The sequence below is a fragment of the Podarcis erhardii genome (assembly GCF_964252035.2).
Source record: "Podarcis erhardii genome assembly, chromosome: 6".
In the NCBI taxonomy this organism is placed as follows: domain Eukaryota; kingdom Metazoa; phylum Chordata; class Lepidosauria; order Squamata; family Lacertidae; genus Podarcis; species Podarcis erhardii.
In genome coordinates, this window is record NC_138510.1 from 40,117,163 (window position 1) to 40,143,791 (window position 26,629).

At 40.3% G+C, this 26,629-nt stretch overlaps 1 protein-coding gene and 1 long non-coding RNA gene across 10 annotated transcripts in view; both read right to left on the bottom strand.

Moving 5' to 3' along the window:
* Positions 1-369: 369 nt before the first annotated feature.
* The window catches only part of LOC309343430 (membrane cofactor protein-like), a 54,643-nt gene continuing 28,383 nt past the window's right edge, over positions 370-26,629 (bottom strand). For 2 of the 9 annotated variants that reach the window (XM_081864960.1, XM_081864958.1), the window contains 12 exons: positions 26,316-26,504; positions 20,370-20,466; positions 18,631-18,716; positions 16,483-16,680; positions 13,682-13,864; positions 13,532-13,582; positions 9,694-9,759; positions 9,010-9,045; positions 8,701-8,745; positions 5,876-5,905; positions 4,682-4,757; positions 370-1,263 (listed from right to left, as the gene is read on the bottom strand). In XM_081864960.1, coding sequence (XP_081721086.1) covers positions 1,176-1,263; positions 4,682-4,757; positions 5,876-5,905; positions 8,701-8,745; positions 9,010-9,045; positions 9,694-9,759; positions 13,532-13,582; positions 13,682-13,864; positions 16,483-16,680; positions 18,631-18,716; positions 20,370-20,466; positions 26,316-26,504 — 1,145 coding nt within the window. In that variant the 3' untranslated portion in view covers positions 370-1,175. The remainder of the gene's footprint in view (positions 1,264-4,681; positions 4,758-5,875; positions 5,906-8,700; positions 8,746-9,009; positions 9,046-9,693; positions 9,760-13,531; positions 13,583-13,681; positions 13,865-16,482; positions 16,681-18,630; positions 18,717-20,369; positions 20,467-26,315; positions 26,505-26,629) is intronic. The other 7 variants (XM_081864961.1, XM_081864959.1, XM_081864963.1 and 4 more) reach the window with 7 other exon arrangements.
* LOC309343493 lies at positions 22,703-23,675 on the bottom strand. The gene is made up of 2 exons (XR_014157309.1): positions 23,578-23,675; positions 22,703-22,809 (listed from the first exon to the last, which is right to left on the bottom strand). It is a non-coding gene; the product is annotated as an uncharacterized lncRNA (long non-coding RNA).

The window sequence follows — 26,629 nt, forward strand, 5'->3', positions numbered from 1 at the left end:
GGTATGTACTTTTATCTCAGCCAGTTAACACATGTCCATCACATTCAACACTCAGAGTTAAAGGAGCAACACTGAACAGCACGTGGCCCACTTTGAGATGCCAAGAACACATACTTATAGCCAAGGCACCATCTCATGATACTTTGCGCAAAGTTAAAATGTGTGCACAGAATGCTTGTCTGGGTGCTGTAAAGGAAGCTACCAGGAAGTTTTTGCCACAAGCATCTATTTTCACTGCATTGTGCATCTCTGCATGGTGAGAAACAGATTCGAAACTGCTATGTGCTATTAGCCGTATCAACACAAGCTGCACTGCATCACCAGTTTCCTCTTATCTCTTGGGAGTAGAAAGCTACCAATGATAGTGCCTTTTATTCAATATTTTAGTTTATTTGCACACATTCTAAGAGAAACAATTTTTCTCTCTGTATACATACATCAATTTAAACAAAAGAAGTGCACAATTCAACATAAAATTTTAAAATAGCATATAACAAACAAGTTACCTTCATGACCGTAACAAGCTATAGTTCAAACCATCAGAAGCACTGCACTTTTCACTCACATTGATCTTAACAGGAGAATCATTTTACTTGTTTCCACTGAAATTAAGCTGTTGTAAACGTGACCCTTGATTTTTTGGTTAAGTACACAGAGTTTTTGTTTGCCTATGAAAATATATCAAAAAGAAAACGAGTATTTTCAATTAGGCACATGTTACTTTTGTTCACACTTTTTAAGATCATGTAAGGAAATCAAGACAACTTATACAATACTTCATGAGAAAGGCTTGTGGAAGTCAAATGTTTGGTAAATATTAACAGCTTTACTTGTCCCTCCCCTTCAAACGATGAACAAGATTCTAGGAAACAAACTGTAATAAGTTCTTCTTGGTTCTGTATTTGATTGAGGCACTTTAAAACACATTCTGCAAAGGAAGTTGCAACCCAGTTCTATGCAAAAACAATAAGTGCAAATGATCAGAGTTTTCTTGGGGCCCAATACTGCTTCATGCTTCAAGTAGCTGAATAACCTGGATGCCCAGTTTTTAATGAAAATTGCTTTGGCTTTTTCCATGCAGATCTTCATTCAATTCTCATTTCCAGTTCTCAAAATAAGAACTGTTGGGAATTAATTATCAGCTGGAAGCTTACTGGAGCACAGCTCTACTCCAATCAGGAGGTTTTGGGTTCCAATCCAATTTCTGTGTGAGTGGCAACTGCACGGTAAGACTCAGCATTGCCAGAAGAAGGGTCAGCTTTTCTGTAAAAAAAGAGTTACAAATATTTTTGATTGATTTTGATATGTTTGAATCATTATATCATTCTGTTTAGTCTTCCTGTCAGGAAGGAAAAAGCAACACACAAATACAGTGGTGCCCGGCAAGACGGAAAACCCGCTAGACGAAAGGGTTTTCCGTTTTGGAGGTGCTTCGCAAAACGAATTTCCTATGTGCTTGCTTCGCAAGACGAAAATGTCTTGCGAGTTCCTGCGGGGTTTTTTTCCCTTTCCCCCCTTTTTCTAAGCCGCTTATCTGCTTATCCGCTAAGCCGCTAAAAGCCGCTAATAGCGCTAATCCGCTAAGCCGTCATTGGGCTTGCTTCGCAAGACGAAAAAACCGCTAGACGAAGAGACTCGCGGAACGGATTAATTTCGTCTTGCGAGGCACCACTGTACGTCAGCATTCCACTGCATGCTATTGACATTTTGAAAGCAACTTTTACATCGAAGAAGCGGCCATACTGTTACTTCTTAGGAAAGAAAATTAGTTCTGGAAGCTATAGAAGCAGAAGTAATACACGGACTGTTAACAACTGCAGGATATTAGAAGTAAAACAGATAAAGAGAATTAGGATTATATAAACACAGCAGACATAAAAGAGAGAGAGAGAGAGAGAGCGCGCGCGCCTAAGTACAGTATAGAAAAATGGTCACTTCTAACATTCCTTATAGAATCTGCCCTTGAATCAACATTCCACAGGCACCACTGTCCATGTGGGAAACTTGGACAAGTGTCAGCAATGGAGCTTCTGTAAGCAAGGAGTACTGCCTTTTGTTTACCAACAAGAATGAATTTACTTTTGTCTACTTCTCTGCATAAAGTGATTACAAGATGATGGGAATAACTGTGTGGATCTCATGTGACCTACAAAATAAAATTTCTCACTGAAATGCTTCCACTAGGAGTGGTTGGTGATGAGGAACAGCACTCTACCCCTGGCCGCCAGGAGGCCAGGTGCATGCCCCACCCTTCTCACTTACCACTTTATTTCCACTAGTAAAGAGTATTGGTAGTTCTCTCACACACCTGTAACACTCAAGTATTTAAATGTGACTATAGTTATAATTCACGGCTGGAGTAGCTATTGCTAAATGACGTTTAAGAAGTGTCTGTGCGCAGGCAGGGTGAACTATTTGCTACACACTGTGGAAGAAGAGTCCTTTGCTGTCATATAACATCACGATTAACTATTTAAAAATACAGGTTACCGTCTACATAAAAACATTCTTGAATTCAGGACAAAACATGTAGCAGCTGAAAATATTTGACTGCTTGATCAGTTGAGACAGAAAAGAAAGAGGCTGAGTTGGGGAAAAGGGAACCCATGAGCCGGAATAGTGTCCCTGACTCACACAGGTCATTCCAATGTCCTTCTCATTTCTGTGCTTTAATCAATGCCTGCTCACAGTTTGACATTTAACAATCATAAGAAAGAAACGTAAAATGCTTTCCCACAAACTCACTAGATCGCTCTAAAAAGAGAATCTCCAAACACAAAACATGTTATTCAAAGAATAATCTCTAGGTTGCTTGACTAAGATTGAGAAGCTTATTCAGCACATACAGTAGGGTGACTATATTTAGCACTGGAAAAGCTTGACAATATTGTACTTTACAATACATTTAAAATGTGGCAGAGATGCTCAATATTCAATATAAAACTATAAACATGAACAGCTTCAAGCAGGTAAGATGCCATTAATGGGCTTAAACATTCTCAAAGTAAATATAACCCTGTAGTTGCTCAAAAATCAAACTAAGACCCATTGCAACACAATGCTATGGGTGCCCCCCCCCCCCAATTCCTTAACAAGTATTTGTGCAGAACTACACACCTAGGCCTTCTACCGGTATGCACATTAAGACAATTAGTTGGCAGTCCCAAAAATAGATTATATTTATATTTCCCATAATCATGAGTATGAGGTTATATCAGTGTTGGGGAAACCCACACTGGAAGATGTATTTTGAGGAGGTAGGTTGGTTGGTACAATCATTCCTCCATGCCTGCATTGTTTGCTTTATTGCTTTGACTATTCCAAGGTTAGGTGTCTGCAGAATGGGGCAGGAGTTACTGTCTGATAGTCAAGCGCATGCCAGAAGTATTACAGCTACAGCAGGACCCCAAGGTAAATTATGCTGGCCTTGTCCATTTGCTTATCATATCCCTCACACCTTCTAAATAACAACTTCCAAAACAGGTTTGAGAGCTTTGGACATTGTGCCAATAAGTACATAGCTATGAAGAATTTAGAGTACATAAATCTCCCAGATGCAAAGATAAGTTTTGAGATTTGACATAGGCCCAGACCAGCTGGGTCCTGCATGTTGACCAGAAAGGGTCTCTCCTTGGGGCTCCCGACATATGAATGGGGAAATATCTGGTCTTGCTTATGTTATATTACTCTGCTGAAATTCTTTTTCACTGATTAGTATTTTGTATTTAGCCTGTCACTTAATAAAATCACCGAACTTCTCTCCACTGGTATTGTTACTGCCTCTGAATCCAAAAGATCTCTTGCCTTTGACAAAAAAATCAGTATTCTTTAGTATCAAAACTGAATCTCAGAATATCTTAAAGACTTAAAAGACTTGTGAACAATCTGTTACAGAAATTATTGCAATGAATATTCAAAACTAATAAATAATTATTGTATTAATCTACAGAAATACCTTAGTGTTCACAAATTAAGCGAACCTGTCTGCATACACACATGCATCATATTAAAATAGTTAAACCATGCATACAATGCTACAAAAAAAAATGGACAGTCCTGGGCACAAAAATAGAAAGGTCATGCAAGACAAATGTTCAGAATAAATTATTGCTGCAAATTGTTGGCTTAGATTACAGGACCGGCCTAGATTCTTCCAGAAAAAAATCTACTGGCTTCAGGTGGGATTGTTCAACAAATCCATTTTCTTACTGTGTCTGAAAGTAAAAATCACAAACAGCAAGTACCCTCGACGGTTCCAACATCTGTAGATTAGAGCAGAGTGTTTGATGACTTAATTTAATAGTAGATTGCAGTATTTTTAGTGCCAGAATATTCATTGTCAAGTCTGCATTAGGATGGACAGCTTCGGTAAATTGAGACAGAGCATTTCTGTCACTTCAGAACACCAATGGTGGAAATGGGATAAAATACTGACTAGCCGTTCTAGAAAAATTATTGTGTTTTAGTTGTTACTGTTTATTCTGTGCTGCCATATTAGTGCAACTATTCACCAAATAAATAAATAATAAAAATACTAAAGCCCTTTCTGAACACCAAGCACATTTATACGGAAAGTGTAAGTGAATAGAAGGCAAAGTGAAGCCAAGAAGCATATATTAGCTCACACTGCCACAAACGAAGCTACAAAGAATTAGATATGGCTTCTCCTGAGCTGACTCACCCCTTTATAAAGCAAGATCTGTATTTCCAACCTGCAGCAATAAGACAAATCCCCAATAAAACAGCTACCACAGATCCTTGAAGAGAAGAAGAAATCCAGTGATATACTGTAGTAATGATTAACAAGGCTAAGTAATAGTTTTTTTCCGTTGAAGAAAAAACTGCCCCAGTTCTAAATAATGGCTGAAATGTAATCACATCAGTAACTTCAAAATAGGTTTGAGACAACAACCCCCAATCAGGACCCAAATCCTACTGCAGGCTTAACAAAAGATAGACAAACTATTAAAATCAATGAGAAAAACCTGTCAGTTTGTTTTGCACATGAAGAACTAACATAAAAAGCTGTGCTTTCAGTGTTTGACCACTTCCATTTGTTTTCACTATTTGTACTCTGAATCCAATATCAGACTTCGTAGTGAAGCCAGGAATCCTAGAAATATGTGGCTTATTAAACTATGTAAGATTTAAACAACTGTAATTAGTCCATGAAATAGTATGAACAAGTCACCAGACAAGTTGCTACCTTGTAATGTTCAACGGACATTGAAGCCACTCATGTGGATGAGTTCAAGTGTTACAGGACACAGCAAGTCTCTAGACGCCTACATACCTTGAGCAGCAAGTCCACTGTACATCTGCACTCACCCTTTTTTGGGCAGATATGCAGTCTTCCTCAGAGATAGGTTTTAGAAACAAGTTCTTCCTGTTCCTAGCAGATGTTAGCTGTGCAACTGAATGGCCCTAATGGCAATCAGAGAGCAACTCCTCAACCCAAGCAATGTGTCCAGCTCAAAACACCTTTTCTCTTGAAAATTTTTTAAAGCACCAACCACGCCCAGAAGCTGGAACATTGAAAACCACAACATGGAGGAAATCTGTGCTGGATTTGGAGCCAGCTATGTTCATTACAGAAGCAAGGGTAGTGGAGGAAATAAATAAATAAAATAAATAAATACACACTAGAACCTGGAAGAAAGTATATTTGTCTGCACCCTAAGAATTTTCGCAAAAGAATCAAAATTTTTACTCAAGTAGGAGTCTTCAACATTTAAGCCACAAACTGGAGGGAAAAAAAGGATGGAACACACATTTCCACCAGGCAATAAAGTACAATGGTTGCTGAACTCCAGGCTTTGGAGAATGAACAGTGGCAAATCAATGAGGGATTGCACCTCATTCTGTAATTACTTACCAATAATAACTCCTGGGGAGCGGTTAGGTGCTAAAATGGAAGAAAAAGAAAGTTTGATGTTATTTGAGGGTGACAGATTCTAGCTCTCTCTCACCGCATTTGCATCTGTCACACACTCTGAATAAAATATAGTACATTAAAGTATTATTAAAAGTTCAACTAATAACTGAAGATAATCTGCTCCAGTAGACAATGGAAGACTGAATGTTCTAATTATTAATTAGAAGCATTTATCTAGCTGATAAATAATTATAATTAATAAGAAATCCAATTGATCCAGCTGAAAACCAAGAAATGGGGTTCTCACTTAAAAGTCCTAGGTGGCAGACCAGTGCAGGGGAGGAGACTACCAGTTTAGGTCACAAGACAGGTATGTAGTTATATACATAAAATTATATACAACATATATATACTATTATATACTATTTTGGTGGTAATAAAACCTTTAAGTGGTTTACCAAAAAACAACAACATTAAAATTATCAATAAAAGGCAGTTAAAAATAGGTAACATGCCAAATTAATCTTGCCTAAACAAAAATGTTTTAAGCAGATCCCAAAAGGTGTATAGCGACTGATGTCCTTAGGCAGGGAGTTCCAAAGTATAGGTGTTGTCATGTTAACATATTTCTTACAGGTGTGGAATGAATATTATGTGGCACCTGTAACAGTGCCAGTTCCGCAGATTAAAGAGGTTGAGTAGGCATATAAGGGCAGCAGAGATGAGAGTCTCACTTCTGTCAGCAACCATGCTGCAGCACTTTGAACTAACTGTAGTTCCCGTATCAAGCAGAAGGGAAGACCCATATAGAGTGCATTGCAATAATCCAATTTCAATTCACCACTGCCTGAATTACTGTGGTCAAGCTCACCAGGGCCACAAATAGTCATAACTGCCATACCGAGTACAGCTGATAAAAAGCACTTCTAGCCACTGAAGCTACCTGGCCCTCAGTGACCAAGCTGGATCCAGAAGCATCTGCAGATTACATACCTGCTCCTTCAGGGGGAATGCTACCCCATCAAGGGCAGGCAACTGATCAGTTTCTCAGACAAAGGAACAACTCACTCACAGTACTGAATCTTGCCAGGTTTCAACATATGTTTATTATCCTCCACCCATCCCACTACTGCATAAAGGTACTGATTCAGATGTTATAGAGAAACAGAGGTGAGCGTCATGATTATAGTGCTGGCACCTTGCCTGCTCCAACCCCTAATGACCACTCCCAGCAGCTTCATATAGATACTGAATAGCATTATGGATGAAATAGGTTCCTGTGGCACCCTATACCACACGTGCCAGGAAGCCCCAAAACACACTTCCAATGCTTCTCTCTGGACTCTGTGACTGCAACCATTAAGCAGTGTTTGGTTAGCTTTGGAGCAAGAATTCCACCACTTGTGCTCTAGTCTTCATCAACCTTGTTCCACAGCCCAAAGTTCCCCAGACTACCAAGGAGTCACCCTGGTTCCACAATGAGAAAATTTTGGGGTGAGCATCTTCACCACCCGTTTCATCTCACCATTCTATTGGGAGACCATGGCTTTGGTGCAACTGTCAGCTTTCTCACCCTCATACCCTGAGGCAAAAACTAAACTGAAGGTATGCCCTGCCCATTGACCTAATGACCATTTTAGAAAGCCTTATGGCTGGGCATATATTGGATGGCATAAATTCTCAGTCAGAGGGCCTTGGCATAGGTATTTAAGTCCCTGGGCTTGTCCAAAATCACATTTGAGACTGCCTCTGCTTTAACAAGCACAGGGCTTGTTGAAACACCATTGTTATTGTTTGTCAACATTTGTCTAAAAGACAACATTCTCTTATTTCAGGGGTTTTTTATATGCTACAGCCTTCTCAGAAATCCTCTTCTTGATAATGAGAAGAAGCCCACTGGCACAGCCCATGAATCACTTGTACCAGGACAGCACACAAAACCTAGGAAACACATTGCTTGGGCTTTTGGAGTGCAGCCATCATCATGCCTAGCTACAGTGAGTTACAGAACTGAAGAGAACAATTATAATGGATTTAATCAAAGTCAAACCTAATTCCAGAACTGCACTGGGAATTCATGGGACAACAAGCCAACCATGGTGATATATTCAGTTGAGGATTATATGCAAGTTGAACTTTATGGTATGCAAGCCTCAAGAGAAATACTCAAGTTTCAGAAAACAAACTATTTTTACCAGCTTAATCCCTTCCATTTTATACTAAGGAGAGAAATCTAAAGGGCAAGGGCCACAGTTAAATGGTAGTACACCTGTTCTGCATGCAGAAGGTTCTAGGTTTGATGCCCAGCATCTCTAGGCAGAGCTCAGAATGTCCTGTGTCTGAAAACCTGGAGAACTACCAGGCAGTGTTGACATTACTGAGCTAGATGGACCAACTGTCTGTGTAGAAGGCAACTTCCTATGTTCTTATGGGTACTTGTTTGCCAAACAGTGTCTCCAGATACTAAGCAGCAAATATGAGCTTTCCCCTCACCTTCAGAACTACAAGGAAGAGACACCAAGGCCACAGAGATTATACAGAGATGTGTCACTGGAGTCTAACACACAGAATCCTTCCTTCCTCATTCTGCCACCGCCTAACAAGCTGATTAGTAAGGACTGAGTAAGAAACATTCCTGGAATAATTCACAAGACTAGAAATCCTCCCCTACGTCACCTTGCCTTCTCAAATGGAATGTTCCCATTCTCAGCTCAGAATTTCTTGTGTTAGAAAAGCTGCCACACCCTGCAATAGAAGCGCAATAGCTAATCTAAAAACAAGCTGATTAATTTGCTGTCACTACCACCACCACCTTTCAGTTTTACCTGTGTCATCTTTGGGCGGCTTTGTCTCTGGACTGTATGTAGATCCTATGCAAAAGAGGGAGTTTATAAAACACTGGCTTTGGAATTCATGAAAAGCAGTACAGAAAATTTTAAAGAAAAGCAAAGGAAACTGGAAAGCTTTGCCAGAATTTCCTACACAATAAAAGAAATGCCTTGATGCACAGAAAAAACATTCCATAAATCACACAATTCACATAAAGCTAGGCATTCCTAAGGGACCTTCTAGCATGCAAACCAGCAAAAGGCCCCACAAAGAACTAAACGGAAGAAAAAACTCAAAGCATTTACCCCAAAAAAATCCTGAGTGATTGTCTGCTGTTGAAGCTGTCCAAAGGAAAATTCAGCATTTTTAAGAAGTAGTGAACTTGGGAGTGGGATTACATTTGACTAAGCAGTCAGAAGACATCTGAGCTCCTAAGAAGCATTAAATGCCTAAGGAACAATTGTTCTCTTTATAAAATTTACATTTAATGATAAAATAGAACAAATGTTTCCACTTCTTCCACAAGACATATTCTCACAATTTCCTGTACATTAGCTTTCCCAATGACATTTTTTTCATTTCAGTTTTGCCTAGCACTATCACTGAACTTCTACCACCCTGTTTGCCTTAATCACTCTTAAAAGCAAACTCAGATTATTGAGTGTGGACTGTAACTGCAGTCAGAACATCCACTGAGAAACAACAGAGATATTGGCATGCTTGGAGAAACAAAACCTAAAGAGGAAACCCTTCAAAATAGATTAATGAGAACTGAGGGAGCCAAGTAGCTGTTGAATAGAGTGACTGCTGGAAAAGAAAAACATAACATGGGACAGGACAAGGGAAATGGAATGCACTGATTAAGGGAAATAGCTTGCTAAATTCTGAACATGCAGTCTTTTCAGAAGGAATGCCACAAACCACAATTCTTGTTCACTCCCCACTTTTTAAAATGTACCCACCAATAACAGTGAAAAGGAAACGTTTACCAATTCCAGGGTCCAGGGTGTTACCTCCTCCTCCTGCTCCTCCTCCTCCCCCCGTTCCTGGACCAGCTGTGTAAAGAGACTGATATCAACATTCAAGTACTGACAGCTCTCCATTTATGCCCTTTCAAAATCAGGAGTCAGAAAATCCATATGGGGTGCCATATGGTCTCAGGACACCAGCTCCTCATTGGTCTCAGTCTTTGGAATCAGCTTTAGGAAATTAAAATGTATATATATTTTAAAACTGCTGATGCTACTTCATAATTTGATTTTTTTAAAAGCTGGCTTGTTTTTAACATCAGATTTTAAGTAAGCAAAGGAAGCAACTGTTGCTGTTGCAACCACTACTAGCAGTGTGTGGGTGGGGGGGTGAAAGAATGAAGGAGAGAAACATTTGAGCAGTCCAGCGGAGTAAGAGGAGTGGAGCAAGCAAGCATCCCAGGCAGCAGCCACTGACATGAAAAAGGAGGGGTGGAATGAAAGGGAGAAATTTCCAGATTGCTACCACCACCAATGAAGCCAGCACAGTTCACAAGGATTCGTTTACATCAGATGTGGGAAACTGGATCCAATCAGTGGGCCAGATCCTTATCCCCCTCAAAGGCCAAGTGTGAAAGGTAGTCGAACTTGCTAATCATTTGGGCTTTAAAGCAATGGACGCTGCTCTCTGCAAGGACCGCTGATCAACTGATTCTCAGGGCTTGCAAAAAGCCACAAGCGATGCTATGCAGTTGCCCAACAGCGGAAGCTTGTCCTGAAGCATGCTAACCTCCAAAGCTACAAACCCTTTTTTTGGCCCAGCTGCATCTTTACTTGCCCCACCCTTCACATCATATATGATGTGAAGTGTAGGGCAGGAGAGTGTGGCTTGGCCAACAGCGTCTTGTAACCCAATGGAGAGGCCTAGCAGGCACAATTAGGCCCCTGGGCTGGAGGTTTTACACTGCTAGTTTACAGCAAGAATGTGGAAAATGCGGCCCTTCAACTTCTATCAGCAGTAGCATGATAAAAGATATGACTTATGAGTCCAACATCATCTGGAGACCAACAACTCGATATTGTAGAGGACCTGCCATATACTCATTCTCAATTTTATTATTTTAAAATCAAATTTCTGTCTGCAAGCTTTTAACTTTAATGTCTACTAGGCAGCCTACATATTACTGAGAACCTACAGCATCAAAACCTTCAGTTTTGTCTGTTTTTAAGGCCCATCATAGCCTCCCAACTAAAGGACACTGTGTATCAGGACTGAGAAAAGTATTTACTCCAAAAAAGCCTTTGAAAAGCTGTTGCTACTCAGAGCACACCAAACCACATAGGTGGAGCAATGATTTAAATTGTATAGGCATTTCTATCTCCCTCTGCATCTATGCACATTGAGCTCAAGACACTATGACCAAACACACAAACAGACCTATAAATTTATCTTGAGGAGCAGTACCTAATTTCTATAATAAATATAATTCCATGAGAGTAAAAAGGAATTGTTTACCAGTTTCAAGTTTTCACTTTCACTCTCAGGTGCTGACTACTAATGCATTTATGCCTTCTTTCAAAATTAATAGTCAGAAAATTCTGTGTGGCATGCCATTAATGAGATTCACACAAACAGCTTTTTCTCGTGATATGTCTGTGGAATAAGCTTTAGAAAGTTAACATGCATATTTTTAAACTGCTGATCTTATTTGTATTTTGAATTTTTCATAGGCCAATTTGTTTATAACATCTGATTTTATCTGTACCTTCTCTATACCACTTTATTTGTACTTGTACATTGTTGGGCTGGTGACCAAGTGCACATGAGCAGTCAAGTTTAAACAGGATGAGGAAAGCCTCAAGCAAGCGGAGCACGTGACCATTACTACCCTCATCGCTAGCAGTGGGCAGAAAGAAATGTCTGAACAGGCTGGTGGAGTGAGCAAAGCAAGCAAGCTGCCCAGGAAGTTGCCGCTGCTGCCCGAAAAAGACCCAATATGGAGGCCAAATGGCCAAAATATTGGGAAATATTAGAAAAAGATGGAGACAATTGGAAATTGCAGAGTTTGGAGAAAATGAAGGATAAGGTGCGAGACTGGTTACATTACGCTCAGATTAAAGAAGTTTTTAAAAATGACAAAAAGTTAGGGTTCCAGGTGGAGAAATCGAAGTTAGAAACAGAATTGTTAGAACCAAAGACTAAGGTATTATCTAGAATGTATAACTTGCTGTTAGAATGGAATACACAAGACAAAATGGTTAAATCAGCTATGATAAAGTGGGCACAGGACATTGGGCATAACATTATGTTTGAGGACTGGGAAAGGTTGTGGACCACTGGGCTGAACTTCACCGCATGTAATGCTCTGAAGGAAAATGTAATGAAAATGATATATAGATGGTACATGACCCCAGTTAAACTCGCCAAAATGTACCATTCATCTGATAATAAATGTTGGAAATGTAGAGAAAATGAAGGAACATTCTTTCACCTCTGGTGGACATGCCCTAGGGTGAAGGTCTTCTGGGAAATGATATATAATGAGCTGAAAAAGGTATTTAAATATACCTTCACTAAGAAACCAGAGGCCTTCCTTCTGGGTATTGTTGACCAGAAGGTGTTAAAGAAGGACCGAACATTCTTTATGTATGCAACAACGGCAGCAAGGATACTCATCGCAAAAAACTGGAAAACTCAAGATCTACCCACACTGGAAGAGTGGCAGATGCAGCTGATGGACTATATGCAACTGGCCGAGATGACTGGCAGAATCCGTGATCTGGGAGAAGAGAAGATGGAGGAAGACTGGAAGAAATTCAAGATGTATCTACAAAAACATTGTAATTTGGTTGAATGTTAAGAAGGATGCTAGATTATAAAAAATTGGCCACCACTAAATTAGATTTAAATTTGATGATAAGTGAGATTAAAGAAAATATAAAACTTTTTGGAAGAAGTGCTAGATTATATTTGAATGAGTGGACATGAGATTGTAAACAAGTTGATAATTTGTCTGGAAAAAACTTTTAACGATGTAAATGGGAGCGGGAGACGTGAGGGAGTCCAAAGAAGTGATGAAATTATGTTTGTGACAGAAGTAAGACTGTTTATTATTTGTGCATTGATATTTAAAAACTTTAATAAATATTTATAATAAAAAAAAGGAAGTTGCCGCTGCTAGGTCCACATTGCTGCCACTCTGGAGAGAAGGAAACCTGCATTTCAAAACTACAGGCTTTCTTCTCTGGGCTAAGGTGGGGAGGGTGAAGGAGAGAAAATGCTTCTGGCTTTTGACCTTCTGCCCATTGGTGGCAGGCAGCCCAAGGCAGCACAGTGAGTGAGTTGGTCACCCAAGCATGTGGAGTAGGTAGTGAAAGGGGAAAGCTACTTCTCAATACCATGGGCTGGTTGCTGCTTACTGGAGAAACAAGCTCCAAAGAGGTCCACCAGACACCTGTGCCTCACTCTACCCAATCTTGACAAGTGGCTGTGACCTGAGAAGTCAGGAAAGCAACAAAGCCCCACTCATACTGCCTCACCAGATGCCACTGCAGAATGTAAGGAGCTGGGAGCATGCGGGAGATAGGGAGTGTCTGAAAGGTAGGCACACGGGGCTGGCGAGCAACACAAGGGCACAGCCCCAGTTAATGTATATTTTTGGTAAACCACTTACAAAGATTTTAATAATTAAATATTGTTCAATTAAAACATAAAATATAAATGCTTTGGAAATTTTTGAACTCCTGATTTGATCATGCGGGATGGCTTACTTCACTTTGCAGCTGAAGCAGTTGACCCAAGATAAAAAACAAACAAACTGAAAATTGAGAGATTGAAGTCCCATTTTTTCTAATTCACCTGTGCTAGAAGTTGTATTTCCATGACCTGGAACAACAGTAGTGAAAATACCTGCAAGAAAAGAGAGGAGGCAAAGAAATATGGATGTTCTGCATTAAAGTGCAACACAATACCCCGCTTTTCCACCCAAGGAGCCCTTGTGATACTTACCCTTGAGACATTTTGGAGGAGGAGGATGCCATACGTTGTCAGCCCCACATTTACTATTGTCGCTGCCCACCAGAGTGTATCCACGTTCACAAAAATACATTATAATATTATTATATTCATATGTTGGTCGAAATGTAGTTGTCAATCCTCCATTCTTAATAGAGGGTCTACGGCAGCTGACAACTGAAAAGAGATGAGCAGCATTTTAAAAGATACTTGTTAATTAACCTATGGGTTATTAAACCATGCACAATGATTTAACTATGGTTCATTTACTGCCAGCAAACCACAGTCTGAAGTTGTTTGTGTTTAAACTCCAGTTTGTTTTAACTGTGGATTGGCATTACATGTGGGTGCAGCACCCTTTTCTTAACTGTGGTTTGTTTGGCCACCCCATCTCAGACACTCACCAAACTGCAAAGACACAATGGAAGAGAGACTGGAAAAGAAAGCAAACTGGAAAAATAAGCAATGGTTTGCATTATTATCTGTGAGATAATTCACACTTTACTTATGACTTGTTAAACAGTGGCTTCTATGCAAACCAGGCCAATGTCTCCACCAAAGAAGCAGCAGGGACTTTATACTTGCAAACCACCAAGAACCAACGAAATTGGGCAAAATGTGTTTTTTTTTAACAGAATCTGCATATTCCAAATTGAAAGTGGACACAAAAGAGGAGTCCACTTATTGTGGATTTAAACAACTACAGTGGAACCTTGACTTACATACCTTTCGTCTCATAGACATTCCAAATTGCATCCGCGGCAAACCCGGAAGTACACACCGGATTTGCGCGATTCGCGCATGCATGGAAGTGGCTTCTGCCACCTACGTGTGCACAGAAGTGGCTGCTGCCGTCTGCGCATGCGCTGAAGCGTGCTACCGCCAAATGCGCATGCGCACAATACGCTTCTTCTAGCGTACCGTTTTGACCAGTGGACAGACCTCCGGAACGGATTATGCCCGTAAGTAGAGGTTCCACTGTAACTGATTGAATAAAAATATATAATCTTCATTATATTACATTATTTATTTGACAGGTCTATAAACTGCTTCAAAGACAGAAACTATTAAAGTGATAAAATCAGATTAGACTCAAAAGACGAACCTCTAAAAACAGTAACACTGTCCCTGCAATTATACTATTATAATCCCATAAAATAGTCTGGGTCACACTTCAAGGACGGCTTTCTAGAAATTGCTAAGAACTATTTAAAGCCCTCTGTAACTTTGGACCAGGTTACACAGTACCTCAGATTTGGTTGTTAAAGGGTGTGTTTATTTGTTTAGTACATTTATAACCTGCCTTCCTTCCATCTGGGCACTGAACTGACCAGATCTGACCCAAATCTGCTTAGTTTCAGCAATGTGACTACATCATTGATTGGCTCACAGACCATCTGCTGAAGTGTTTTAACCAAGGTATACTTGACAATTTCTACCTACTGAGTATTGTTCTTAAAAAAGCAACTCACATATGCAAGTCATTTTCTATGAAGCTGAAATGCAGCATATAGTGTTATGCCTCTATACTAAGAAGTAACATTAGGTGATTACGTATTTTAGTGATTACTGATTTCTTCTCAAAGCATTTTTGTTTAGTATAGATACAGTGGTGCCCCGCAAGACGAACGCCTCGCAAGACGGAAAACCCGCTAGATGAAAGGGTTTTCCGTTTTGGAGGCGCTTCGCAAAACGAATTTCCCTATGGGCTTGCTTCGCAAGACGAAATGTCTTGCGAGTTCCTGCGGGTTTCCCCCCCTTTCCCCCCCCTTTCCCTAAGCCGCTAAGCCGCTTATCAGCTGATCCGCTAAAAGCCGCTAAACCGCTAATAGCACTAATCCACTAAGCTGTCAATGGGCTTGCTTCGCAAGACGGAAAAACCACTATACGAAGAGCCTCACGGAACGGATTAATTTCGTCTTGCGAGGCACCACTGTAACACACAAAAAGCCCATGGAATGTGGACAGCCAAAAAAAAGAAAGGAAGAAAACCCAGGAAAGAATAGCAATTACTACTTAATACTCTTCCCTCCATGTATTGCAGGAAATTTATATTATTTTGATTATTCATTGCACTCTGAGCACAACAACCCATTCCTGCTAAAGGTAGTAATGCTTAAGTCCAAATGAAACTAATGGAATAAATTAGGTAAAGGTAAAGGGACCCCTGACCATTAGGTTCAGTCGTGACTGACTCTGGGGTTGCGGCGCTCATCTCGCTTTATTGGCCGAGGGAACCGGCATACAGCTTCCGGGTCATGTGGCCAGCATGACTAAGCCACTTCTGGTGAACCAGAGCAGCGCACGGAAACGCCGTTTATCTTCCCGCCAGAGCGGTACCTATTTATCTACTTGCACTTTGACGTGCTTTCAAACTGCTAGGTAGGCAGGAGCAGGGACCGAGCAACGGGAGCTCACCCCGTCGCGGGGATTCGAACCGCCGACCTTCTGATCGGCAAGCCCTAGACTCTGTGGCTTAACCCACAGTGCCACCCGCGTCCCTCAATGGAATAAATTACTCACAACTAAATCTAAGTTTCTTTGTTTTCAATGTGACTTAATAGTGGCTATCCTTGACTGGATCAGGCCATAAGCTTCCCTCAAAATAACTCAGGTTAAAACAAGCTACCCATTGAGGGGGCAATGCTATTGCACATCTCATACTGCATCTCAATCCCACTGAAAACCTCAGAGGCTGAATAGCAGCAGGAGCTTACAAATATAGTTCATTCTAGCAATAACTTTATTTACATTAACGTATCACAAGGAAGCTACTAAGCATAAATTTCCATCACCTTTACATTCAGGTGCAGCTGGACGCCACTCTCCATTTATACCATCTGCAGCAGTTGAACATATAATGGTTGGGCTTCCAATAAGGGAGAAAGTAGGGTTACAGGTATACGTTATTGCTGTGCCATGGTCAAACTCATGGAAACCTTTGCCAGTGTGTACGCCATTCGCAATGTCAGGAGGGGGGAAACAGGGGATTCCTGGGAAGCAGAAGCAACATTAACAGTTCAGTTAGACTACAATTGCAAGAGCATCCCTGTTAGGGGGGTATTTGGACTAAATTTATTTTCACTGAAAAGATGTTTCATTTTATAAAGTAATCATTTGATCCTTATTATAGGCATATACATCCATTTTGGATGACACCCAAACATTGAAACAGTGGGCTGTTGTGAAGATATTTCCACCTCCTCCAAAGCAAACTGGGTCTTCTGTGAAGCAGGTTGCCCCTAAATATACACAGGGGAAGCTACCAAAGCCCCCATGCCAACTTCAGAGAAGAAGAAGAAGAAGAAGAAGAGTTTGGATTTGATATCCCGCCTTTCACTCCCCTTCAGGAGTCTCAAAGCGGCTAACAATCTCCTTTCCCTTCCTCCCCCACAACAAACACTCTGTGAGGTGAGTGGGGCTGAGAGACTTCAAAGAAGTGTGACTGGCCCAAGGTCACCCAGCAGCTGCATGTGGAGGAGCGGAGACGCGAACCCGGTTCCCCAGATTACGAGACTACCGCTCTTAACCACTACACCACACTGGCTATAGGGACTGCTATAGAAAAAAGAGTTATCAAGAAAGCTGTTGGGGGGGGATAAATAGTACACACACACACACACACACACACACACAAAAACCCAACCCACAACCAAGAACTCTGTTGCCCCAAGGTTCCTTGATGGAGAAAACTTCCTCCCAGCTTTTATTTTTACAGTGGGCTTTATTTTCTTCATGGAAATTTATGGAGGCAGTAAAACCAGGGAATAAAAGCTGTCCTCTGAAAACAGTTGAGCGGGAACCCCCGCTCCCCAGGATGGTCCTTGTGGCTCCTTGTGTAGTGATTCCACTATCCTCAGCTTCCTCACTATTACCAGGGGTACAGCCTTTATTTCTCCCCGTGTATGTCAATGGAGACAAGGCTGCCTTCACAGCTGAACACAGAGAAATAACAAAGCCTGAACCCCTGAAAACCACTGGAAGGAGGAGGGAACATTCCTACCCAGCAAAGCCACTTGAAAGCTATGCAAAGTTGCCAAGAAGGAACTGTTTCAGCTGAAAAGTTTAATGATGTTTCAGGAGGCTTCCAGTAATCAAGGTACATAATTTCTCCTCAATCCACACACATGTGGAATACTAACTCCAGAAGAAGATAGGTCCCCAAAAATGATATGGGGCAACCAGTGAATGACGCAAATTCAGACTCCTCACGGATGATTTTAAACACCCAAGCAAAAAGGTGAGCCCAAGACAAATAGGTAAAAAAAATGGAATATGTTGAAGTCCAATAATTTTTTACTTCTTTAATCTGCTTATTATTATATTTTTATCCCACTTTTCCTCCAGGGATGGTTCTCTACCTCCCTATACAAGATCACCACAGAGAAGAGGATCTTCTGGAGGTCCTCAAACTAACCCCTTTCACCAATGTGTGGATGTTCTATATACACTGCTTTATTCCCTCAGATCCTCTCTGAATAATGATGAAGCAAAGTTGCTTCCATTACTTCCACTAAAACTTAAATACTAGATTGAGAGGGACAAATCCTTTCTGTTTCTAGGAACGTTGAAAAGTTGTTTAATGAACAGGCTGTGTAGGGTTCTTGATGAAACATACCCATTTGCAAGGAATGGAAGAGGTTCCCTGCTCTAATATCTTATGCATCTAACTCCTCTCTCCTCTAATACCAATTTCATGAATTCCCAGTAACATGTGATTTTGTCAACTAACATATGTTATTTCATTGCACAAATTTCCTGCTCTGGGGAAAGTTACAAATACAGCCAGCTGGTTGGAAACAACAATTATGGTGAGTATCTGGAACATGATCAGAAAGTATCCTGAGTTTTACATATCGGTTGAGGACACTTGCAATAAACAGAGCCACACTATATCACATTGAGAATAACCTTAATAAGCTAGAATTAACAAATCATCTTACGTTGGCACAATGGAAGATCTCTATTCCAAACAACTTTGCTGTCTATAAGGGAACATCGAAGAGTCTTTTGGCCTATTATTCTGTACCTAAAGGGAAAGAGAAACCTTATATTTTAGTGCAAAGGGTGTAGGTGTGCAGATAGAGGATATATCTTAGCCAGTACATATACCTTATTTAGACTATACTCTCCCCTACAGTGTCACAATTCTGCTAGTTGACACAAAAAGAAAATAATGGAACCAACCACCACCAGTTCAAAAGCAAAAAGAAACAACACAGCAGTACAAATATTAACAGCAGTAGTATTAAAATCTGTTCAAGTAATATTCAATGAAACCTGCTTAAAAAGTCTCTGTTGTTGCTGAAATGTTACAAAAATATGGTCAGGAGAAGTTTCCTGAAGAGAGGATTCCATAGATGGGGTACTGCAAGTGAAAAGTCTTGTCTCTGGTTGCTGTCAGTCTAAGTTGAAACAACCTAGCAATTCACTTCACTTCACAATACAGAATTATTTCTTTTTTAAAAAAGAGTGGTCAGATAAAGTCATATCAACATAAAAACCTTGATAGCTTGGATGACAGGCTGTAGTGCTTTCATAAGAGAGCCTGGGCTTTCTAATTTCAATATAGTGCACTTCCTCGGGTCAATATGAACTACTTGAAATACTATTCAGGTATCTAATGAGGGTTTTGCACTGTGCTATGATGGAATGTCACCTTAAAAACAAAGGGGAGCAGTAAAGGCAGGAATTCATTATCTTTTAAACATGTATTATTTCATTAAAACTATGCGAGTCCCCACCCTTGATTACCATAAAAAAAAAAATCACAATACCAACACCACTATCTATAAAACCCATCATTATTTTACCATATTGCAAGGGGTGGACTGTGACTGTGAAAGTGTGGGTTAAACAAGCCCTGCAACATATTCTTATATCCATTTTGCTATTTTGCTGGAGAAAGGGAGAAGTTAAAGTAATATATGACAACGCTGAAGTGTAGTCTAATAATAAATTATTGTTGTTGTTGTTGTTGTCTAATGGTAATGGTGCTATTCTGGCATATTGTTTTTCTCTGAAGTGAGCTGTGAAGTGGCTTGTGGCAGCAGTGCAATCACTTAAGGGCTGCAAGGAGCAAATGGAAACAGGGAAAGAATTGAGGATTTCAGTAGTGATTGGAAAGATATTCAGATGCCGTCCAACCATAGAAAGACAGTGGTTCTGCCAAATGAGAATTACGGGCAGCCCTGTTTAAACGGGGTTACGTTCCAAAGCACTGTGCATGCTGGTTAAATCATGTATAATTAAAACCCATTGGAAAAAACCTGCTAATACCCCGCTCCACCCCATGATGTTTCAGTGACATCTTTATGATGTTTTTGCAGGTCACTTCCAGGTTCGGTGCAATGTGCATATACACAGTTGCTCCCATATTGAATGTGCATAAACAGAGGGCTGCCTGGAAACAAAATGAAAAATCTGAATACAATTTGCCACTGCTTAGGTAGTAGAATCAACCAGAAACAGTAGATCTGTTCCCTCTTTATTAATTTATTTGGAGCATTTACTCCCCACCTTACCCTCTCTGTGGACACCCATGATTCTAATTATAAGATAGAGCAGATTTTTAAGAGTACAGTAATGCTTAATATGGTAGCAGTTAATATGTGTCTGTCACCAACCCCTCCCAGGAGTTTTAAACAAAGCAAGGTGTTACAAACGTTGACTTAAAACTCACCCCTCATTACAGCCTAGAGTTATTTCATCACCTAATCGCAAGTCTGTTGCTTTTATTATTCTGCCATTCTCAAGAGTAATAGCAGGACATAGCCTTCCTAAAAGAAAAATCAGAACAGACATTAGCACATGCAACCTTGATTCATTCATTCATTTTTTTAAAAAGGGTATCCTATAGACAGATTAGGGACAGATGGGGCTCCTCAACCTTGGAAGGTAGCCCATCTAGGAGAAGGAAAGCTCTGATCCTAAACCTCCGCTGCACTGCAGGATATCTTCAGGATAAGAAATGTCTAAGGAGTAAACCGTATATAGAGCAGAGTCCCTAAGACGGTTGGATGGTGCATTGTAAGCCTCCTGCAGCCAAGCTGGTGCCAAACAAATTGCTCCACTTTCCTTTGGACCACATTAACGAGGCCAAAAGTGGGCCAATAGAAATAATAATCGTCAAAAAATAAATAGAAGAAAAAGTCTGGCCTACATATAGAGAGTTCTTAGAGGAGAAAGAAGGAAAATTGAAACTTAAAGATTTTGATGAAATAAGAGAACATGTTCAAGATTGGTTGCAATATCAAAAATTAAATGAGATATTTAAAGAAGATAACAAGAAAGGTTTTTGTTATACAATATCTAGATTCCAGAAAGAAATTGTAGATGAAAATTTTAAACTATTAAAAAAAGATGTATAGTATTTTATTAGAATGGGAGACCAAAGATTAGGAGGTGAAATCCACAATGATTAAGTGGGCACAAGATACAATTAGAGGACTGGGAGAAATTATGGAGAGTAAATTTGAAATTTATTGACTGTATATTATAGTATTACATGAAAATGATTTACCGTTGGTATATTACTCCAATGAAAATGGCAAAAAATGTATAGATCAAGCTCCAATAAGTGTTGGAAGTGTAAAGAGAAGGAAGGCACATTTTATCAGGCACATTTTATCATTTATGGTGGAACTGTAAAATAGTTAAAAATTATTGGGAAATGATATATAATGAAATGAAAAAAATGTTGAAAGTAACTTTTGTTAAAATCCCAGAAGCCTTTTTGCTAGGTCAAGATTTGCCAAAGGGGAAACAGACTTTTTATGTATGCTACAACTGCGGCAAGGATGTTATTGGCACAAAGATGGAAAAGCGATAAAATACCAACGAAAGAAGAATGGCAAGAAAGACTTACAGAATATGCCGAAATTGGAAAACTGAAAAGACTAAGAAATAAGGACAAAAAAATCCTCTAAAAAAGATTGGGAACCATTTTCGGTTTATCTACAGAAACAATGCAAATAATTGGATTCATTAGCAGGTTTTGAGTAAACATTTACAAATAACAAAATTTATATAAATTATAAGATTAAATATTAAAAAAAATGAATGGAAAGGAAATAAGCAGGATTTGATATTGAAAATAAACTAGAAAAAGGAGGTTGGGAGAAGTCGGGGGAGGGGAGAGATAATTTGGGATTGGTGAATTATGATATATGTTATAATGTAATTGGGGGGGGGGGTATGGAAAATTTAATAAAAAGATTTTACAAAAAAAGAGGCCCAAAGTCTTGCAGTCTGGGCTCCCCAGCACATCCTTACACACCACCCAAGCTTGCATCCCTAGGAGGTCATTTGGGTGCTGCTCACATTTCTTGAGACAGATGGATGCCACCAACACTACAGGAACCATGGTCATTTCCAGATGACCTGTTAGAGCATTCATGCTTTTTTTGTGTGTAGAGAGGTTATACAACATTGTGTCAAAAAACTGTTATACCACAATCTTCAGTGCATTTTCCTGTCACGCACTTTACTGCAAGAAGCCTATTTTTTAAAAGCAGCAGGTTTACTGCACAAAGGCACCAAATACACTGTGCTGTCTGAATTTGTGGGTATTAGATTGGATCCCACCTGCAAAATAGAGACAGTCTGGAAACGCTCTTGAAAATACTATCTTCTCTAACAGGTATCCAGTTTTATTGGTTTTTCATAATAAGGTCATCTGTTGGGTGCATCCGGCCTTTATCCGGGTGGGTGGGAATTCGCGCTCGCTGCCAGGGAGAAAAGGGGCGAGCCGGTGGCTGCCCCGACCTTATGTGGCCTCTAGGAGGCCCGCCCCTGCCGCCAGCCGATTGGCTGGCGCGCGGGGGTGTGACTGGGGAATTCCTGAATCGTGCGAGGCTGACCCCAGCCTCGCCGGAACGTGGGGGGTGACTGGGGAAACCCTGTAATCCCGCGAGGCTGACCTCAGCCCCGCGGGAGTGTGGGAGGGGTCGTGAGCCCGCAACTCCACCCCCTCCTGAGGATCGGTAGTGGCATTAGGGTTGTTTCTTTTCTCAGTCATGAGTTGAAAGCAGCTGAAAGATCATTTCTTCCCTTATTGTACACTTATCCTTTTGTCACCTCTGGCAAATAGATGTTCTAGGTTTTGTTAGTGCAAACACTGTCTAGTATCAAAAAAGAAGACAACTGAGATAATTAAAAATTCTCTTTTTTTGACTACACAGTTGTAATACTGCTTCCATACCCTTGTGTTTATCTCAACTGGTTAAAACTAAGGTATTTTGTTCAAATAAATTAAATTGATCTACCAGCCTTCATATGAATATGACAGGGCAGTTAAGTACAGTACTTTTAAGTACAGTAGTTTTGTGTGCCTGCTAGGCTACTGTGCACTTATATTCTTAAAATAATGAAGTCAGATCCAATAAGAAAATATTGTGCATATTTTCCAGTTGGTCCACCTCATGCCTAGAATGTCAGTCCCTCCCACATTCCATCAACTTTTCAGAAATTTTACATCTCCAGCCATGGTGGGGAAAAAATCAGACTGGGGCAGCATCCAGTCATTATTTTAGGTTGAGGACCTCCAAAATGCTAAATACACAAGATCCTTCCCACCCGTTTCAGGAAAACAGCTGTCACTGCTGACACCTCTCACCATCATGATATTGTAAGAATCACAGAATTGTAGAGTTGGAAGGGACTCCAAGGGTCATCTAGTCAAACCTCCTGCAATGCAGGAATCTCAGCTAAAGCATCCAGCTAAAGAAGCTAGTTCAACCTTCAGGTATAGTTTAAATGTCTTAGGAAAGAGGTTGCTATAGCAGCTGCCTAATACAATTTCTATTCACTATTTATTTACAGCTAATTATTGTCCAAGGCAGCTTACTATATATTTAATATAGAAATACAATAAAACAGAGAAGACTCACTAGGACAGGGCCAAGAGCTATACAGGTTTAACCCCCATTCTCAGATGTTCTGACAACCACTCTGCTGCTGAATTTCCTGGCCTGGAAATGGGTGCTAAAGCAGCCAGATATAAGTCCTTCATAGGCCAGGAATTCCACAGGTCTGGCCGTTGCTGCCGATGTCTCTCACAGCTTTGGGCTGTGAAAATGAGGTGAACCAACTATTAACTACTGGTTAATTTTTTGCTTTTATGAGGAAAACTCTGGTTCTTGGAGACTTGGAGAAATTAAATAGGAAAAAAGGTTTTATTTTACAGAACAAAACTGGTAAAACAAAGGATGTGTAAGGAGATAGAAATCTTTCAAGAAACAGACTATTTATATTTATATTAAATTTAGTGGATGTTATAGGCTTCCATACAAGGTGGCAAACACACAGCTTCTTTTCAGTTATTTCACTTCAGTTCCTTAAACTTAATTGTACAGATGTTACAGCTTAGGTCTTAATACTTGGGTTCTTCGACATGGTTTCCCAACCTTTTATAAATCACATTCCTGAGGCTTCTTACTGAATGGAGACCCAAGTAGTTGTTGTTGTTTAGTCGTTTAGTCGTGTCCGACTCTTCGTGACCCCATGGACAAGAGCACGCCAGGCACTTCTGTCTTCCACTGCCTCCCGCAGTTTGGTCAGACTCATGTTTGTAGCTTCGAAGACACTATCCAACCATCTCGTCCTCTGTCGTCCCCTTCTCCTTGTGCCCTCCATCTTTCCCAACATCAGGGTCTTTTCCAGGGAGTCTTCTCTTCTCATGAGGTGGCCAAAGTATTGGAGCCTCAGCTTCAGGATCTGTCCTTCCAGTGAGTACTCAGGGCTGAATTCCTTAAGAATGGATCGGTTTGTTCTTCTTGCAGTCCATGGGACTCTCAAGAGTCTCCTCCAGCACCATAATTCAAAAGCATCAATTCTTCGGTGATCAGCCTTCTTTATGGTCCAGCTCTCACTTCCATACATCACTAAAACCCAAGTAGAGTGTTCCCTAAAAACTCTTTCTCCTGTCCCCTATTCAGTTTCCCAGTTTTTCTCTTGTCTGTATACTCCTAAAAAAGGCACTTATCACTATCTTTCAAACTAAGCTCAGAGACTTCCTTCCCTGGCTACAGATATGATCCTCAGAACAGATCCCTCTCACACAGCTAAGGAGTTATGCTCCTATCCAGCAAAACACAAAGAACACCAACTCTCCACTGCCTTTCCTTTTCCCTCCCAAAGTGCTGACTCCCCCTCCCTCAGGCAAGCTGCACCTGCAGCCAGCGCCCTACAAGCTACACCACCCTGGTGGAATTTCGCAGCACTGCATCACCACACTGGTCTTTCTGAGCTTTATGTCACAGTCGTATACTATAAATACATGACACAGCCTCCTCAAAAATCCAATTAAGGTGTGTTAGGTGGGCAAGATAGAGATCAGATAGAGAAGGAAATGAGCAACAGATATGAGGTACTGGAGAGTAAGAGGTAGTTCAGAACATAACAAGGAGCAATAAATTCCTACTGGTTAATTGTATGTTAATTGAGCAACCTTATAAATTTGAACAGAATTAGTCACATGAACAAAGCTTTGGAAAATAAGATGTTATAGCTAGTAAAAGTTATTTAATATGGCTTAACAATCAGAACAGTATATCAAACATGTTGACATCTCAAGGCCAGTTTTAAGCCTTTTTGGGGTCAATCTCATCTTTTATATATTTGGATTGCTTGAAGCAGAACCCTCATCTATGTGGTAATCATTGTTAAATTTAAAAGGGAATACTTCAGAGATATGCAAGAAAAATGCATTTGAATGCAGAATGTGGCAGTGAATAGAGAACAGGAGCCTACCATTACATCTAGAACTAGGAAGGACACATCATGCCTAACATAACACAGGTTCAGTTTAAACACAAGGAAATACTTTTCTGTGTATGGAACTTTGGAATCAAAATAAATAATGGCCAACAGTGCAAAGGACTAGAAAGAAGCAGCATTAGAAAGAACAAATAGGACCAGCTACAACAAAATGCTGTGATATTCCATCACCTTCCAAGAGAAGGTTGGTAGGCAGCCAGTCAGGCCCTTTCTCCACCAAACAAATTCATCCTCTCCATTCAGTTCCCGCCCCCGGCTGTTAGCCAACCACCTGATAACCACCTTATCAGCTACTTTAAAATGAGGCTGCATTTTAAATTGCATTTTAATCTGTATTTTAATTTTTTTTTCTCCCCCCCCCCTCTTTCCCCCCTATTATGTTTTTACTGTGATTTTATTGGTGCTAGCTGCTCTGAGCTCAGCTCTGGCTGGGGAGGGCAGGGTATAAATAAAATTTATTATTATTATTATTATTATTATTATTATTATTATTATTCATGTTCCATCTTCACCAGGCTATTTTTGCCTATTTGGTTTCTTAAAAGTTGTTATTTGGTACTTCTGCAAACTTTGGGGTTCCTCCCAGGATGCTATTTCTCTGTTCTTGTTTCTTAGAAGCACCGCTGTGACTACAGTCCCAATGGCATCCACCACCTAAGTCCACCACTGGGAGGAGTAATACTTAGAATATTCTAGTTTCCCAATTTAATCCCTCAACATACTACAATAGAAAACCCTTCTGTATTATTTCCTAACTTTTTGAAGTGTCTGGATCTCCTCTAATCCACTGCTCTGATCTAAGGTGGCTGTTCGATAGTTTTACATATTCTGCAAAGTAAGTGAAACTCACCTTGACAAAACTTTGGATTTTCTGTTGACCATCTTGAAGTGGCAAGACACGTAAGAGAAAGAGTCGCTCCAGAAATAGGCTCATAACCTGGAATGCAACGGTACTGCAAAACAGTCCCAACCAGATAACTGTCTTTTGGATCCCCACTCCTTAGGCTAGCATTAGGTACATTTAGATGGGTGCAATCACCTGGAAATAAAAATTGATAGGAAGCTTAGAAGCTATGGGAGCGAAGTGAAGGTTCATTGTAGCATTGAACACTGGATGATTCATAAAGAAATTTTCCTCTAATGGGATCTAATGAGAGCCATGTC